This window comes from Barbus barbus (assembly GCF_936440315.1).
Source record: "Barbus barbus genome assembly, chromosome: 7".
Taxonomy (NCBI): Eukaryota; Metazoa; Chordata; class Actinopteri; order Cypriniformes; family Cyprinidae; genus Barbus; species Barbus barbus.
In genome coordinates, this window is record NC_136735.1 from 5,823,214 (window position 1) to 5,840,797 (window position 17,584).

General features: G+C 37.5%; 2 protein-coding genes across 7 annotated transcripts in view; one reads left to right on the forward strand and one right to left on the reverse strand.

The window, feature by feature from the left end:
• LOC306872785 (tuberin-like) overlaps positions 1-13,694 on the reverse strand; it is a 48,212-nt gene extending 34,518 nt beyond the window's left edge. For 2 of the 4 annotated variants that reach the window (XM_079421620.1, XM_079421618.1), the window contains exons 1-21: positions 13,509-13,694; positions 12,357-12,511; positions 12,183-12,269; positions 11,615-11,725; positions 11,383-11,530; positions 10,830-10,947; positions 10,083-10,131; positions 9,885-10,010; positions 9,719-9,792; positions 6,380-6,506; positions 5,981-6,124; positions 5,718-5,855; positions 4,613-4,716; positions 4,309-4,390; positions 4,069-4,224; positions 2,757-2,867; positions 2,555-2,677; positions 2,326-2,432; positions 1,390-1,543; positions 1,047-1,169; positions 173-307 (exon numbers count right to left, since the gene is read on the reverse strand). In XM_079421620.1, coding sequence (XP_079277746.1) covers positions 173-307; positions 1,047-1,169; positions 1,390-1,543; positions 2,326-2,432; positions 2,555-2,677; positions 2,757-2,867; positions 4,069-4,224; positions 4,309-4,390; positions 4,613-4,716; positions 5,718-5,855; positions 5,981-6,124; positions 6,380-6,506; positions 9,719-9,792; positions 9,885-10,010; positions 10,083-10,131; positions 10,830-10,947; positions 11,383-11,530; positions 11,615-11,725; positions 12,183-12,269; positions 12,357-12,491 — 2,352 coding nt within the window. In that variant the 5' untranslated portion in view covers positions 12,492-12,511; positions 13,509-13,694. Of the gene's footprint in view, positions 1-172; positions 308-1,046; positions 1,170-1,389; positions 1,544-2,325; positions 2,433-2,554; positions 2,678-2,756; positions 2,868-4,068; positions 4,225-4,308; positions 4,391-4,612; positions 4,717-5,717; positions 5,856-5,980; positions 6,125-6,379; positions 6,507-9,718; positions 9,793-9,884; positions 10,011-10,082; positions 10,132-10,829; positions 10,948-11,382; positions 11,531-11,614; positions 11,726-12,182; positions 12,270-12,356; positions 12,549-13,508 lie in introns of all 4 variants that reach the window. The other 2 variants (XM_079421621.1, XM_079421619.1) reach the window with 2 other exon arrangements.
• Positions 13,695-13,842: 148 nt separating this feature from the next.
• nthl1 (nth-like DNA glycosylase 1) lies at positions 13,843-16,990 on the forward strand. 3 transcript variants are annotated; one of them, XM_079420559.1, is made up of 7 exons: positions 13,843-14,135; positions 14,351-14,457; positions 14,630-14,895; positions 14,967-15,137; positions 15,223-15,382; positions 16,257-16,362; positions 16,470-16,990. In XM_079420559.1, exons 1-7 carry the CDS (start codon positions 14,110-14,112, stop codon positions 16,798-16,800), a joined length of 1,167 nt encoding a protein of 388 aa, XP_079276685.1. In that variant the 5' UTR covers positions 13,843-14,109; the 3' UTR covers positions 16,801-16,990. The 3 variants fall into 3 exon arrangements, with proteins under 3 accessions (XP_079276685.1, XP_079276683.1, XP_079276684.1); XM_079420557.1 differs by having other exon boundaries at positions 14,103-14,475; XM_079420558.1 differs by having other exon boundaries at positions 14,103-14,457.
• Positions 16,991-17,584: the final 594 nt, after the last annotated feature.

Sequence of the window (17,584 nt, forward strand, 5' to 3'; positions counted from 1 at the left end):
TTATTATTTCAAACAGCCTTCAGAGTGTGCCTATGATGCTGTCGAAATCACTAGGGTAACTAACACAGCCCTAGTTAAAATTGATAAAATCTGACAAACTGACAAAACTAAAAAAATAATAATATTTCTGTTCTGCTCTCATCTGTATAGCGGGGTAGATGTGTAAGTGTACCTGTCGGGACTGCTCTAGGTAGCTGTGGTAGGAGGAGAGGGCGGTTAGAACAGGAACCACAGCGAGCTGAACATCAGTGATGGAGAATCCATCAGGAGTTTTCTTCAACCGCTCCGATATCAGACGGTCCGTCACCTGCACACACACACACACACACTCCCAAATTACCTCGCTTCCATACAGAGTTACTGTGTTGTAAAGTGGTGGCCAAAATGATTAGAACACTAGTATTTTCACCAGATTAAAAAAATGGTTTTAAATCTTTTCTATCTATCTTGTCAGTTTAAATTTCCAAACATACATTTTGACATTAATTGTAATAATCCAGTGAGAGTTTTGTTTGACAACAGCCAGTGCTCCACACAGAGATCTGATCTGATCATCATCATCCAGTCTGTCTGGAATCACATGAAGAAACTGAGACAGACTAAATCCAGAAGAACTGTGGCATCATCTCCAAGTTGCTTCAAGAAACCTTCCTGCAAAGCTACAGTACGGTTTAAAGTTTTAGGTCAAAAATAATGTCAGAAATAGATTTTCTTTATCAATTTGGTGTGAGCATCCTTCGCGTTTAAAGCAGCTTTTGCGCATAGCTTTGCAGGAAGGTTTCTTGAAGCATCTTGGAGACGTTGCCACAGTTCTTCTGGATTTAGTCTGTCTCAGTTTGTTCCGTTTCTGTTTCTTGACAAAAATCTCACTGGATTATTACAATTAATGACAAAATGGATGTTTGGAAATGTAAACATATTTCCTACTCGCACACTACAGCAAAAGATAGAAATTACTGACTTCAAACCATTTTTTAGCTGCTGAAAATACTTGTGTTCTAATCATTTTGGCCACCACTTTAAGTAAGTGTGTGTGTGTGTGTTACCATGGAGCAGAGAGTGGAGCACAGATGATCGATGTTGCAGGGTGAGGTCAGGATCAGTACTTTGTACTGGATGGTGCAGGACATTTTATCCAGAACCAGCTTCAGAACCTTCCAGTCAGTCTCCTGCAAATCAAACAAAGAGCTGATGTTTTACCTTTCATACCGCGGTAGTTATATTCTGATTGTGTTGCATTTAAACGGTATGTTCCAGGAATCCAAAAGCACAGGGCACAGTGTTAAAATCATGGTACATAAATACAGCACCATGACACCATGAACATACTATGGCATCATCAATCATTCTCAAGGGAAGAGGATGTGAGCTATGTGTGTGTTTGTGTACCATCTTGAGGCACTGTAGCAGCACGCCGAAGGCCAGGCTGTAGGGGAGACAGGCAGTGCGAATGGAGGAGGGCGGAGCCGCTGGTGTGGGACTTCCTGTCGGCGGCGACACAGTTCCTGTTGGCTTCTTATCAGTACCTCTCTTCTCCGAATCCCTGAAAACCAGACATCTGAGATTTAGTCAGTCTGAATGTTCTCCTTAATTATTTATACTTAATTTATATTTGAAAACAAATGTAAATAAATGTATACATTTAAATGTAATAATACATGTTAATTTAATTTAAAAATACATTTATATTTATACATTCTTTATGTTTTATAATAAACTTATTATTATCATCTGAATATCCGGCTTACTTTAATATTAATAATACATGGAATTCAATTAATACTTCATTTAAATGTAATACATTTTAATTAAATTTTAAAAATAAATTAAATTAATTTATATTTTATTTAAATGTAATAAGTTCAGTCAATCTGAATATTCTCCTTAATTTATAGTTTTAATATTAGTCATTTTAATAATAAATTTAAATGTTTACTTTAATTTAAATAATGTAAACACATTTATACTTTTTAAAATGTAATGATACATTTTAATTTAAATCTTATTTTGAAAAAAATAAATGTAATAAATGTATACTTTTAATTTTAATTTAATAATACATTTACATACATTGATACTTCTTTTCAATTTAATAGGACATTTTAGTTCAATATAAATTTAATAGTACATTTAGTCAGTCAATCTAAATACCGTCGTTAACAATACTCAAATTAATATTGATAATAAATGTAAATCAATTCACACTTTATTTAATAAAACATTTTAATCAAATTTTTTTCAATATTTACATTTATATTTTAAATTTGATATCCTTTAACATCCACCTTAATAAGCGTGTGTGCAAAAACATGCTTGTGTTCTTACCCGACGTCACAGTGACAGTATGGACTGAATCTCAGGACTCCGTCTTTATTGGGGACACCCAGACGATGAAGAGAGTCGGCCCTCATCATCAGTAAGAAATCAAAGACCTGACACACAAGCAAAGAGGGAAAACAACATCGTTAGCTTTTCTGAAGTCGAGGTGATTTGAAAAGGTCACTAAGGTATTCTGAGTATTTGATGTTGCTGACTAACTGGAGTCAAGCCTGACCTTGAGGCGTATGGAGCTCCCGATGGCACTGTAGTATTTGTTCTTGTAGTGAAGCTGCAGATGAGAAATCAGCAGCTCGTACACTCGACTGGCATGACTGGCCGGCAGACTGTACAGTTTACTCTGGAAACAGACACACCATCACTGCAGCTGCTACAGAGAGCGATCATGAGTGCCCTGATCAGAAGAGGTGCTGCAGTACCTGTAGGATGTCCAGCAGTCCCAGTATGGCGGTCCGGACGTCCTCCATGGGTGACTCCACAGACAGCTCTCTCTCTCCCTCCACAGAGCAGGTTAACGGACGACTAGCCACCTACAGGAGCACAGGAGAGTTTCACAAACACAAATCAGGTCTCGTCCACTTGTTTGGGGATTTTACAAAAAAAAAAAAGAAAATTCACCAAAATGTTAAAGAAATGTTCTAAATGTGAATGAAAAGATGTATACGCTCAACTTAGGTTGATCAGTTTTATTTGGGCATAAACTATGATGGAATCACATTTAAACTACTAATAAATCCCTACTTTATTAATATATTAAAAAATACACATTTCATTTAATTAAATATTACATTTGAATACTTCTTAATTATATATAAATAATTGTATTCAACTCAATAATACGTTTAAATAAATCTATATTTGATTCACATTTAATAGTAATCTATACTTAATTTAAATGTAATACATCCCAATTAAACTATGCTTAATTTTGAAGGTAATATTACATTTCAATAAATCAATAATTATATTTAATAGTAAATTAAATAAATCTATTCTTAATTTAAATCTGATAATACATTAAATAAGTGTAAACTCATTTATCGCATTAAAAAAAAAAACACACACATTGGCTTTAACGTCCATTTACATTTTTCTTTTGCACAAATTTCAAATCAAAAAGTGACTATTTTGTTCTCTTGAATACAAAGGCTGCTGAATTTGCAAACATTTTATTTCTGCTAAACAGTTAATGACTGTCTCTGTGGAAAAGGCAGCCAATGGAAGAAGTAATGAATGATTTATATCTTATTAGATTAGAATAAAAAAGCTTTTCAAACCTTCAATTCTATTCTTAAAACTTGCCCCTTTTAGATTTGCACTATTCATTTATTAATCGCTTGTTTTCTTAAAAAAAAAAAAACTAACTAGCTTCTCTATTCTATCCGTTTTCTTTTTATTTATTATATAATCTAAAAAAACCTTGCTACATGTACTGCGTTAAGATAACTGAGACTTGTTATAGCACTTGCATATCATTGCTCTTTTGTTGACTCATTTGTAAGTCGCTTTGGATAAAAGCATCTGTTAAATGACTAAATGTAATTTTTTTTAAATCAAATTAAATTATATTATAGTCATCACATTTATATTCAGGGCTATTAAAATGACCTGCAGAAATGGTGGAAATCTAGATTCCCTTTCGCATGAAAAATTAAATTTTTTGAATTTTAAACGGGAGGAAAATGGAATGCCTGTGCTTGCGTTAGTGACATCATGAGGGCGCAGCGCTACCTTCTCGATGATGTCGAGCAGGCTGCTGAAGTGATGGGTGCTGCAGCCCTCGGCGAGATCCACCAGCAGCTGCGTGGCCTGTTTCCTGACGGACAGATCTCGATCTTCAGCGATCTGACCCAGCTGAGGAATCACCACCACCTCGATCAGCTCCTCCTGGTCCCAGAGAACACAGACAATCAAGAAAAACCACAGCCACCTCATGAACACAAGGAAAGGCATGACTGGTTTAGAACTGACTTCATAGAGCTGTCGGTTTGTGCTGAGCACGAAGGACAGGATGTGCAGAACCTTGATCCTGATGACAGTACGGCTCTCATTCCTGACACACACACACACACACAGAGAGAGGAGAGAGAGGAGAGAGAGGAGAGAGAGGAGAGAGAGAGAGAGAGAGAGAGAGAGAGAGAGAGAGAGAGAGAGAGAGAGAGAGAGACAGAGAGAGACAGAGAGAGACAGAGAGAGACAGAGAGAGACAGAGTGTGTATTATTCCTAGGATTCGTTTAAAACGGGACTTTAGTGAATATGATGAATGATCCAGACCTGAAGAACTTCTCCATGAGTTTAAGCAGGTTCTGCAGCCACCCGTCTTTGGCCGGCTGAATGGACTGAGCTCTGTAGGAAATCAGCGTCAGCACAGACGCATCCTACAGGACAGATTCAACAGCAGCCCATCAAACCAAAATAATGCAATTCCTTTAAATACTTTTATTCTCAAAAATAATGTTTTTTATGTTATCATGTTTTATTGTGCTAGTTAGCTGTATTTGTTAGTTATTTTTTAACCTAATCAAAATAACCCAACTGCAATTTGATTGAGATTAATTGTAATGCACAATGAAAAAACATGATTTTTGAAAAAACATTTTTTGCAAATTAACTCTTCATATATTCTTCCTTTACACTGAATAATACATTTGGTCAATGATAATATCCTCCTTCATTTATACATAATTTAATTGTAATTATACATTTAAATAAATCCATACTTCATTAGAATGAAATAATATATTTTAATTTATATTAAATTTAGCAATATTTTTAAATACATTTACACTTTCTTTCAATTAAATAAATTCAGTCTGAATATCCTCTTTAATTTATACTTAATTTTAATGAATTAAAAGAAATACTTCATTTAAATGTAATATATTGTAACTTAAATTTAATCAATCTGAATATACGCCTTAATTTATCCTTTAATTTTAATTAATTTAAATGTATATTTTAATTAGATTTTAATTTGAACACATTTGAACTTTTTCAATTTAATAAATTTAGTTAATCTGAACATCCTCCTTAATCTATACTAAACTTACTTTTAATAATAAATTTAAACAAATTCATACTTATATTTAAATGTATTATTCAATTTAAATAATTTATACTTTCATGAAATTTAATAATACATTTCTGAATATCCTCCTTAAATGTACATTTAATTTTAATAATAAATGTATATATCATTTAAATTAAATAAATTTAATAACAAATTTAGTCCGTCTGAATATCATCCTTAATTTAAATATAATAATACATTTTAATGAAACGTTTAATATGACATTTAAATAAATGAATACATTCAAGGGTGAATCAAACCAGACAGCTTCAGAAGAGGACGGATGGACAGAGAGAGCGTGAAACTCACGGGACGTTTATCGGCGCACTTCTCCACCAAGCTGAAGAATCTCTGCGAGGATCCATGGAAGTCTTTCTGCTCATACAGCTCCTCGACGGTGCTCAGTAACTCATAAACGATCACCTTTAGGTCAGGGCTGCCCATCGTCTGCACACACCACATATATGAAGAGCGTCAGGAGATAAACACCCATAAAACATCTCTGTGTGTGTGTCTGTGTCTGCGTGTGTGCGGCTGTGTCTGTGAGTGTGTGAGTGTGTGTGTGTGTGTACCTGTATCTGCTGCAGGAGTCTCTCTATGATGGACAGCAGGATGTCCCACGTCACGACGAGCAGCTCTCGGCCGTACTTCTTGATGAGTCGCGTAATTGACAGCACAATCTCGTAGGACACCACCTCATTCGCGCAGCTCATGGCCTGGGCACAGGGGTCATCAGGTCAAACATTAGTAGGTTTCATTCATACACATATATATATACACATATATATATATATATATATATATATATATATATATATATATATATATATATATATATATATATATATATATATATACACATATATATATATATATATATATATATATATATATATATATACACATATATATATATATATATATATATATATATATATAAAAACACAAACTGATGGCAAATTTCCACACACCTTGTAGAAGGAAGGCAGGACCAGAGTGGGTGTGTTTTTGAGGGCAGGAAGTCTATGAGCTCCCCACAGTGCCATACCAACAAAAAACACAGCACCCCTGAGAAGAGCGGCGTCCTCACTGTACACCCTACACCAGACACACACACACTACTGAGAACACTAGATCTGTCAACATTACACCAATTCAGCAGTTCAATACCAACACCAATGATTCTCAATCCTAATTTCAATACTTAAGCAAAAAAATGCCTTTGTTTTTAATTTTTAATTTTTATTATATTAATATTTAACCTTTTAAATAAATGCAGATTTTTATTATTAGGAATGCACCGAAATGAAAATTCTTGGCCGAAGCTTAAGAAAATGAAACACTGGGTCGAAGACCGAATACAGAACACTGTTTTTCACGTTTTTTTCCCCATTGCATAAATTAAATTGCCAAAAAAATCTATTACAAAACAGCAATTTAAAAATATTTACTTATTGTACACCTTTCTGGAGTTTTATTTTAGGTTCTGATGTCCTTAAGAATATATATTTGCGGTATAAGTACCAAAAACCATCTCAATATATTTTTACAGCTCTTCTCTCAGGAGCTCTGCTAAGAACAGGTCGATTTTGGCCTATATTCTGATTGGCCTGTTGTTTTCTGAGTGACACACGGCCAAGCCAACCACAGGTAACTAGGGTCATGTAGGGTCGACGTCACAATTATGTAACAGTGCTAGCTGCAAGCAAAACAAAGGGAAAACTGGAGGCGACCCATTTAAACCAGCGCAGATTCGGCTACATTAGGAGCTTGAAATATCTTCTTGTTGTGATGTTGGGTGCCAGAATCGACGTAATACAGCCTCAAATTAGAAATTTGATCGCATACCTGCTGCCACTGCAAGACAAAAAAAACGACGACAGCTGTGGTTAAACGCGATAAAACAAGTGGACTGGACAGAAACGATCGTCAAAAATGCTTGCGTTTGCAGCGCACACTTCTTATCAGGAAAGGTTCAGTAAAGTATTGTCTTTTGTTGTTATGGGCGCGTCTGAAGATTTCTTGCATCTCACGACTATGTTGTGTATGAAATAATGTCGGTGTGCATGTGTGTAAAACAACAAACTGACGATTTACGGCGAACACTTATCAGGTCAATTAAACGCTGGATTTTCAAAAGTATGTGAAATATTTCAAGTTCGCAGCATAGAAACTTTAAAATACATCCGAGAGTTTCACACACCGGTTTGTTGTGACGACATTTCCACGCCCTGAAACGTGACACCAAACAAAAGGCCAATGAAAGCTACCATACATTCCAGATCTTCAGCCATCAGTCTGAGGTCTGGCTACGCGAAACTACAGGTCGGCCGATCTGGTTTCGTCCGTTAAAGTTAACCTTTTAATTCAACAACAATTTCTGTGTTGTTGTTGCTCAGCAATGGCATGGACGTGATGTTGTCTGGGGATTTGGCAAAAGGACGGTGCTCAGGATGGTGACTGAAGGCGGTGACCGAGTCGTTCGGACGTCACAGAAGTCACAAGGGCTCGTGAAAAGGTGTGCGCTTTACTGTGGATTGACTGTTTTATGGTAGTTACATAGCCCCTAGACCTCTGTTATCATGAAAAAAGCCAGGAAATTTCAGTTTTGACAATATGGGACCTTTAAGACCTCAGTGCTTATTTTTGTTGACAACAGCAGATTTATAAATGATGTTTGTCGCACATATCGTATGGTCACATGCCTTTAAAACAAATTCATAAAAATGTTACTGAACAACTGACGAGTAACACTGTTTCAGAATCAGAATCAGAATGAGCATTGGTTGTACCAATGATTCGCTCAGCAGTCCGGACTACCCTCCGTAGTCTTCTGAGGTCAGATTTGGTAGCGGAGCTGAACCAGACAGTTATTGAGGTGCAGAGGATGGATTCAATGATGGCGGAGTAGAACGGTTTCAGTAAGTCCTGTGGCAGGTTGAACTTCCTCAGCTCGTGGAACCGAGTGATATGAAGTGATGAAGTGAAGTGACATACTGCCAAGTATGGTGACCCATACTCGGAATTCGTGCTCTCCATTTAACCCATCCAACGTGCACACACACAGCAGTGAACACACACACACCGTGAACACACACCCGGAGCAGTGGGCAGCCATTTATGCTGCAGCGCCCGGGGAGCAGTGGGGGGTTCGGTGCCTTGCTCAAGGGCACCTCAGTCGTGGTATTGAGGGTGGAGAGAGCGCTGTACATTCACTCACCCCACCTACAATCCCTGCCGGCCCGAGACTCGAACCCGCAACCTTTGGATTACGAGTCCGACTCTCTAACCATTAGGCCACGACTTCCCTGCATGCATATGCGTCCTTTATTGTTGTGTAACAGTGATCCAGTATATTACGGTCTCTGGTGGGACATGTAACATGCTGTCTGTATTTTGGCAGTTTGCGGGAGAGATTTGCTTTATTTCAGTGCAGATCTTCCTCGTGCTTTGAGCTTTGAATCCTGGCTAACAAGCAGATAGCGCCGCGAGCTTGTGCAGCGCTGTCAGAATGAATGCGATTCAAGCGTGTATTAGAAAACATAACGTTTTGCAGTTTATTTATCAATTGTTTAAGGGCATTTTGCGATTTCAATCATCAGAGTAACCAGCAACGACCACCTCTTCCTCTTCTCATCAGAGGCATGAGATGCAGTGCTAAGCAGTCTCTCGCTGTTGGTGCTTGTATTGATTTTTGCGTCTTTCTCTGACAGTTTTAAATGCTTTCACACTGCAGACGTGTTTGCTGCATTAGTGCGTGCCTCTATTTTATCGTATCATGTCACTGTCCGGTACAATTTATTATTCGGTCTTTTCACAATAGAGCCAGTCTACGAAAAGAGCTTTTTTTGCTATTTTCGGCCAAATAATTTCAGTTACCGAACATTTGGTGCATCCCCATTTATTACCAAAAAGAAATGCTAATGAGAATCTCTCTTATATAAAAGGTTAAATATTAACAATTTTTTTTGTCAAGTCAAGTCACCTTTATTTATATAGTGCTGTTAACAATACAGATTGTGTCAAAGCACTTAACAGTATCAAATTGGAGGATAGTGTCAGTAATGTATAACATGATTAAACACTCAATTTTCAGTTAAAGGCATTTCATTATTGAATTCAGAGATGTCATTGTCTAACTCAGTTTAGTTTAAATAGTATCTGTGAAATCAAATTGACGATAATTGCTAGAAATCAAGAGTCCCCAACTGAGCAAGCCAAGTATATAACTACTGTTATTATTATATTTATAGCCTATTGACTCTAACCAATCACAAATCTGTCTTCTGTTATTACAAGTCAGTGTGTACCTCTCCTCCATGATACGGCACATGGTGTATATGGCACTGTGACCCAGGTGAGTTCCCAGCACTTTACGCATCAACTACAGACACAAACAGACCAAAACAAAATGACAGAAGTCAAAACATGCTTCTAAACTGCACCATAAATGTGTTATTAAACTCGGCTGAATACCTTCCAGCAGGATTCACAGAACTCCTTCACGTTAACCGTTCGGCACAGTGTGATGATGAACACCATCAGAGAGTCGGAGGGCAGGCAGTTATAACACACCACAGCGTCCAACACCTGCAGCGCAACCTACACACACAGATTCAGATATCACTGCTTTTATCAGAATCCTGAAAGACTGATTGACACCACTTTTTTTACCTCAATATCTGTGGAGGAAGTCGTCCGGTTACAGAGGAGGCAGATTGTCCTGTGAGAAACAAAGCAATGGAGTTAGTGCATGTGCAAACTCTTCTTATATATGCTTTTATTTTACTATTTTGACCAAATTTTAAAAAAAAAAACAATTCCAAAGAAATTCATACATAGAAAATTTACACCAGCATTCAAAAGTTTGGGGTCAGTAAGTTTTTGTCTTTGAAAGAAGTCTATCATACTCACGGAGGCTGCATTCATTTCATAAAAAATACAGTAAAACCAGTAATATTGTCAAATATTATTACATTACAATAATATTACATATTCTAATTCAAAATACTTTAAAACGCAATTCATTCCTTTGATCAAAGCTGAATTTTCAGCATCATTAGTCCAGTCTTTAGTGTCACATGATCCTTCAGAAATCATTCTAATATACTGATATGTGCTCAAGAAATATTTCTATTATAATCAATGTTGAAATTAGTTGTGCTGCTTCATAATTGTAATGCAATTTCTCAGGATTCTTTGATGAATGGAAAGTTCAAATGAGCAGCATTTATTTGCAACAGAAATCTTTTGTAACATTATAAACGTCTTTACTGACTTTTGACCAACTTAATGCACCACTGCTGAATAAAAGTATTGATTCTTTCAAAAAACAAAATCAAAAATCAGACCCCATACTTCTGAACTACAGTGCATATCAGCTTTCAAAAGCTAATGAGAAATGTGAGTGTGTTTTCTTACTGGACCATGAGGGAGACGTTCTCATCCAGGTAGCAGGAGTTGAATTTGACCAAGTTCACGAGGACATGCAGGAAATCTGATGACAGACCGTTGTCCATCCACAGCAGAACAAACCGAGCTGAGAAAGAAAACACACACAGACACGTATTACAATCTGCACATGGTGCTGCACAAACCATTTATACATAGAAAACAGCTGCTCAGACATCTGCCAAATATCTTCTTGGAGAAAGAAAGTCATGCAGGTGAGTAAATGAGTCTCTTTCTTCTCTTGAGCACAAGAGAAGATATTTTGAAGAATGCTGAAAACCAAACAGCTGCCTGTAGCCATTGACTTCCATAGTATTTTTTCCATACTATGGAAGTCAATGGCTAACGACAACTGATTGCTCCCTAACATTCTTCAAAATATATTATTTTGTGCTTAGAAAAGAGAGAAACTCATACAGGTTTGGAACGACACGAGGGTGAGTAAATGATGACAGAATTTCCCTTTTTAGGTGTACTATCTCTTTAAGTACACTAGGGTGAATAAAGCGCATGTGAACCATACCGATCTCCTCCTCTAGGTAGGTGATGTCTTTCCCGTTCTCCGTGAGGGCCTTGAACACCTCCAGTCTCTCAGCCAGATCTTCATTAGAGGGCTGATAGTCCAGAATGATCTTGAAGAAGTACGCTCTAAGCGGACCCAAGCACTCACCCTGCACAAGAAGATCACGAGGAAAGCATGAGTGGTGTTCGCCGCCACACTACACTGTGATTCGTAAGGAGTTCAAAATATGCACCTGTCCCTGTATAATGGCTCTGAGCAGCACCAGCACTGCATGACGGGCTTCAGCCGGCTGCTCAGGATGTATCATGTCCTCCACGGCCTTCCACACGTCCTCCACCGCATTCTGAAACACACACAACACACTGTACATCTGCACAAATGTGACCCTGGACCACAAAACCAGTCTTAAGTCGCTGGGGTATATTTGTAGCAATAGCCAACAATACATTGTGTGGGTCAAAATTATCAATTTTTCTTTTATGCCAAAAATCATTAGGGTATTAAGTAAAGATCATGTTCCATGAAGATTTCCTACTGTAAATATATCAAAACTTAATTTCTGATTAGTAATATGCATTGCTAAGGACTGCATTTGAACAACTTTAAAGGCGATTTTCTCAATATTTAGATTTTTTTGCCCCCTCTGATTCCAGATATTCAAATAGTTGTATCTCAGCCCTATCCTAACAAACCATACCTCAATGGAAAGCTTATTTATTCAGCTTTTAAATGAAAAAATTGAGCCTTATGACTGGTTTTGTGGTCCGGGTCACATATATGAGCAGGCAGATGCTCCTCACCTCCTCAAACTTCTTGGATTTGGCGAGGTCGCACACGTGGTTGATGACTCTGATCCGGTGGTGGAGGCCATACTCTGGAGTGAGTTCCTGAATGACAGAAAGAGAGAATATATGAGAAACACAAGGTTGTGGAGAAGTGTAGATGGTTTGAATGATTATTGGAGTGTTTCTGACCATCAGGATATCCAGCGTGATGATAAACTCTGACGGTTTGCTTTCAGTCTGCTTGCTGTGGGGCCGAGTCGGACCGAGGCCAAAGATCCCCTTGAACCGGTCGCGCAGAGACTCTTTACTGTGCTGTTTATTCATCTTCACTCCTGCGAGAGATCCTGAATGAGAGAATGAGATACTTCAAACCTCCTGGACCTGGAGATTTAAAAAAAAAAAAAACACCACACAAAAGAGGCTGATATATACAATAAAAAAAAAAAAAAAATTGTAAAAAAAATTATAATTATTATTTCTATTATTTTGTATTTTTAGATCTAGAATTAAAATAATTTCTAAATTATCTAAAATAATATTTAAAATTATTTTAAAAATAATTTTTCTATATTTTTTCACATCTGTTATTATTTTTATTATACACTTACTGTTTTTTTTTTTTTTTTTTTACTTTTACCCCAATCCCTGTTTTTTTCTGCTTTTGTGATGCATCTTAAAAAATTACAAATAAATCATAAATTCAGTATGTTTTAAAATATTCTATTTTAAATATTGTACCTACAAATGTCTTTTTTTATTATGATGACAGACAGCCTAAGAGAATATGAATTAATGTTTTAATATTTCTCACGAAATTAAAGAAAGATTACACATATATTGAGGGGCCCAGGGGCCCCGAATGTCTGGTAGTGGGTCCCTGGATCAGAAAAGATTGACAACTCCTTCTTTACACAGTCTTTCATATGTAATTTTGGGGTCTCTCTGTGGCATGTCATTTCTAGTACATTGGACCTCAGGAGATTTGAGGACCTCAGCTCCTCAAGACCTCAAAACACTTCTACTAAACCATAACTCATTTGTAGCATAAATAACAATCTATTTCACTGATTTATCGCCTCTTTTGACCTGAAAACGTTGCAGGAAAACAATGCTCAGAAGTCAAACGGTTCAGTTCAGCCCATGCACAAAAAAAAGCCTGCATTTAAAAATGCACAAATTGACTGTGACAGAGACAATAAAAGCTACCTGAAAATAAACACGCCAAATAAACCGCATATCTCCGATGTGGTCAAAAAAACAAGACAAAATAAATAAATAAATAAACCAGTATCAATCCACAAACAACATGCCAATGCAACAAACAAACACACTGTTATTTACCGTCTGCGGATGAAGGAGGTGGGATGATATCGAGAACATAAAACTAAAAGATAGAACTGAATCGCTCCCGATTTATGCATTTATTTGTCACGCAGTGTCTCAGCCAACAGAAGCGTCCCAGCTCTCACAAGCCCCCTTTACTGCCCCCCGGAAGTCATGCTTGACACACGGTCATGCACTTCCTATAAAAACACTTCACGTGACCGCTGACTGCAGGGAATTGTAGTTCTGAGAGCCTCGAGCGCACATTCACTTTACAAGCGCTGGCGGTGTTCAGAAACTACACACGATAATCGCTTATGAAACTGACGAGTCTGAATCGGTTCTTTCGAGCAGTTCGATTTGGATGAACCCTTTCAAGCAATCGATTCAGTGATTCGTCATAGACCATGCGTCCCAATGTGCATACTATCCACCCTATCTGCCCTAAATAGTATTGAAAATGACTAATATCGCATAGAATTTAGGATGGATAGTGTGCACATTGGTATGCAGGCTCCGTAAATATCCGCTCGGATCCGTTCACTGCGATTCAGACAATTCATTGAAAAGATCCGACTCAGGTTGATTCATTCAGGAGTCGGACATCGGAATCAACAGCATGGATAGGGATGTTGTATCCAGGAGGTTTGTTTTTAGCAAAAACTGAAGTTATATTTGAGATATTAAGTCAGGTAATGTCATCTAATGTTGGCGCCAGTCCGGATTTTATGTGTTTTTATGTTCAATCGTTTGACTCTAAGAATGAACTCTCCATATTTCACCGAATCAGTAGCTGTATTAGACACTTGTGCAACTGAAACTATGGTGAAAAGTGATGTAAATAAAGGAGGAATTCGCAGATTGAGATGCAGAATGGCTCAAGGGCTCAGATCAGAAGATAGTCCTCCAAAAGTGAAAGCAGAAGTTCACGAACACAGTATTTCAGTTGCTCCAGAGACTCCTGCAGGTGAGGAAAACTACACAGGTGAAACTACATTTATTTAAAAATATTTTATGTAATTTCATATCATTTCTAATCATTTTCTATAATTATATATATTTTTATTTTATATAATATGTTTTTTTTAATATTATACTATTATTAATATTACTATTTAATAGTATTTTATTTTGTACAGAGACTTTGTCAAGATGCAATAACACAACCACAAAAGTGAAAGAAGAAGCAGATCAAGCCCCTTTGACATCACCTAGAAAACCAAGACGGGGCCGTGTGAAGGTGGAGTATGAGGAGGAGGAAGGGCCGGAGCTGAAGAGGGAGCGCTGGGAGCCGTGTGATTGGAGAACACAGCTGTCATTCATCAGGGAGATGAGGAGCAAACGGGATGCTCCCGTGGACCAAATGGGAGCAGAGAAATGCTACGACACCGAGGCCCCACCTGAGGTGAGCGAGAACCAATTGCAGATCACCTGAGGCAACCGACAACCAATCAAAATTCTTGGTTCTTTTCTCAGGTGCGTCGTTACCAGGTGCTGATCTCCTTAATGCTTTCCAGTCAAACAAAAGATCAGGTGACGGGCGGCGCTATGCAGAGACTACGTGAGCATGGACTCAGCGTGGACGCCGTACTCAAGATGGACGATGAGACTCTGGGTAAACTCATCTACCCCGTGGGCTTCTGGAGGGTAAATGACATATGAGTTCAAGTACATGTATGTATAATCAGAGCAACAGATTTCAACAATCAAAAACTCACAAACTTGTTCTCAGACAAAGGTGAAGTACATCAAACAGGCCACGGCTCTGATCCAGCAGGAGTTCAGCGGAGACATTCCTGACACGGTGGAGGGTCTGATGCGTCTGCCGGGCGTCGGCCCTAAGATGGCCCACCTGGCCATGGACATCGCCTGGAACCGGGTGTCAGGCATCGGTAAGGCGGAAGTTAAATTGCTGTCTGTTCTGAATCATATTGCTATAGTTGAATCATATTGCTATAGTCAGACATGCAGATTTGGAATCAAAGAACATTCTTGCAACCAACATTCTAGATTAGAACACCATAGCAACGTCCTACATTCCTAAAAATGTTAAATCTTACTTTAAACCCCCCAAAGATATGTCTCCGTTCTCTTTCAGACAAGGCATTGTCAAGTCAAAATTAAAATTTTATCATTTCTCATTTTTGAGCTTTAGATGCTGTATTTATATTCTTGTCTTAACCTTAAAGGGATAGTTCACCCAAAAATGAAAATTTGTTGTTAATTTACTCACCCTCAGGCCATCCAAGATGTAGCTGATTTTTTTCTTGAGTAGAACAATAAAGAAGCTTTTTAGCTGAAACTATGGTCCTTGTGATTCATTAAATGCAAGTCAGTGGCTACCAGTTTTTAAAAAACGCAAATCAAGAAGCACATTCACAAATGAATACCAGCGGCTCCTGACAATATATTGAGGTCTTATGAAGTGAAACGATCCATCTGTGCAATCCAGAGCCTCAGGCAAACAGGAAAATGCAATTGTTTTCTACGATCTGGTTCTTTCGGACAGTTCATTTCTTGTTCAAATAACTGATTCACCAGTTTGTTTATGTAATCACACAATGATGTAATGTATACACAATTATATGTGACCCTGGACCACAAAACCAGTCATAAGTGTCAATTTTTCAAAATTGAGATTTCTACATCACCTGATAGCTGAATAAATAATCTTTCCATTGATGTGTGGTTTCAAATGCAAATTTTCATTTCTGGATGAACTATCACTTTAAGTGCTATTTTGTGTGTGTGTGTGTGTGTGTGTAGGCGTGGACACCCACGTTCACCGAATCTCAAACAGACTTGGATGGACCAAGAAGGAGACCAAGAAACCAGAAGAGACACGGAGAGCTCTCGAGGAGTGGTTGCCACGGTAACCTCTATTTTCGGTCCTGTTGTTGCTAACATTCATCTCTACAAGATAACATCACAACAATTTCACTGAAGCACCGTTTTAATCTGTATTCCCTCTTCTGGCAGAGATCTGTGGAGTGAGATCAACTGGTTGCTGGTTGGCTTCGGGCAGCAGGTGTGTTTACCTGTTGCTCCGTTGTGCTCCGTGTGTCTCAATCAGCACACCTGTCCCTCTGCCCACCGATCATCTCCCAACAAGAAGCTCAAATCCAGCCCAGCGAAACCCGCCGGTAACAGTCCCTCTGACAAACTAGCATCTCCAACAGCACAGGTCAAAGAAGAGCCAGCAAATGCAGAGGAGGAAGAACACGGCCAAACAGGAAGTGCTACGAAACCAGCTACAAGAACAGCCGACATCAGAAGAAGACGCTCCATCTGTCCTCAAAAAGAGAAGTAGGAAGAAAGTGAGAGCAGGAGCGCAAACCTCCGTCTTCACACCAAAGGACAGCAGAGACTTAGATTCTGTTTCAACAAAGTACTGTTAAAAGCAAAACAAACATCACATTAATTCGTTCTGTAGGTTTTCTATCAAATAAATTGTAACTAAAATGGAAAATCTAAAAATTTCACATTAAATGACAATGTTCAAAACATATACGTATACAACTCCTATTTCTACAATATATAATGTACAAATATTATTTTATGGAAGGAACCCATGTATAAAAGTGTGTGTGTGTGTGTGTATATATATATATATATATATATATATATATATTTATATATTAGTACACTAGTATTATATATTAGTACACTAGTATTATATATTAGTACACTAGTATTATATATTAGTACACTAGTATTATATATTAGTACACTAGTATTAAATATTAGAAGTGCATATTAATGTAGTACTTTAATATTTATTGGGAATATATTATTTACGTTTATTTATTTAATTTTTTTATTAAATTATGCTTGCCAAGGCTAATATAACTTTTTTATTATTTAATATATTTTAAAATGATGTAAAGCTGAATTTTCAGCATCATTACTCCAGTCTTCAGTGTCACATGACCCTTCAGAAATCACTCTGATATACTGACTTGCTGCTCAAGAAACATTTCTGATTTTTATCGCACATGATTTACTTCAAGCCTGAACTGTTTTTGTCAACACTAGAGGGCAGAACGGCCAAAAGAAAAATGTAAGTAGGCTACTTCACCGAAAAAATCCGTGTT

Excerpts from the sequence above, each read along its gene's own strand:
- nthl1 (XM_079420557.1), top strand. The coding sequence starts at position 14,196 with ATGTTGGCGCCAGTCCGGATTTTATGTGTTTTTATGTTCAATCGTTTG. Across the intron at positions 15,383-16,256 it reads GAACCGGGTGTCAGGCATCG|GCGTGGACACCCACGTTCAC; the intron begins GTAAGGCGGAAG and ends GTGTGTGTGTAG. Across the intron at positions 16,363-16,469 it reads CTCGAGGAGTGGTTGCCACG|AGATCTGTGGAGTGAGATCA; the intron begins GTAACCTCTATT and ends CTCTTCTGGCAG.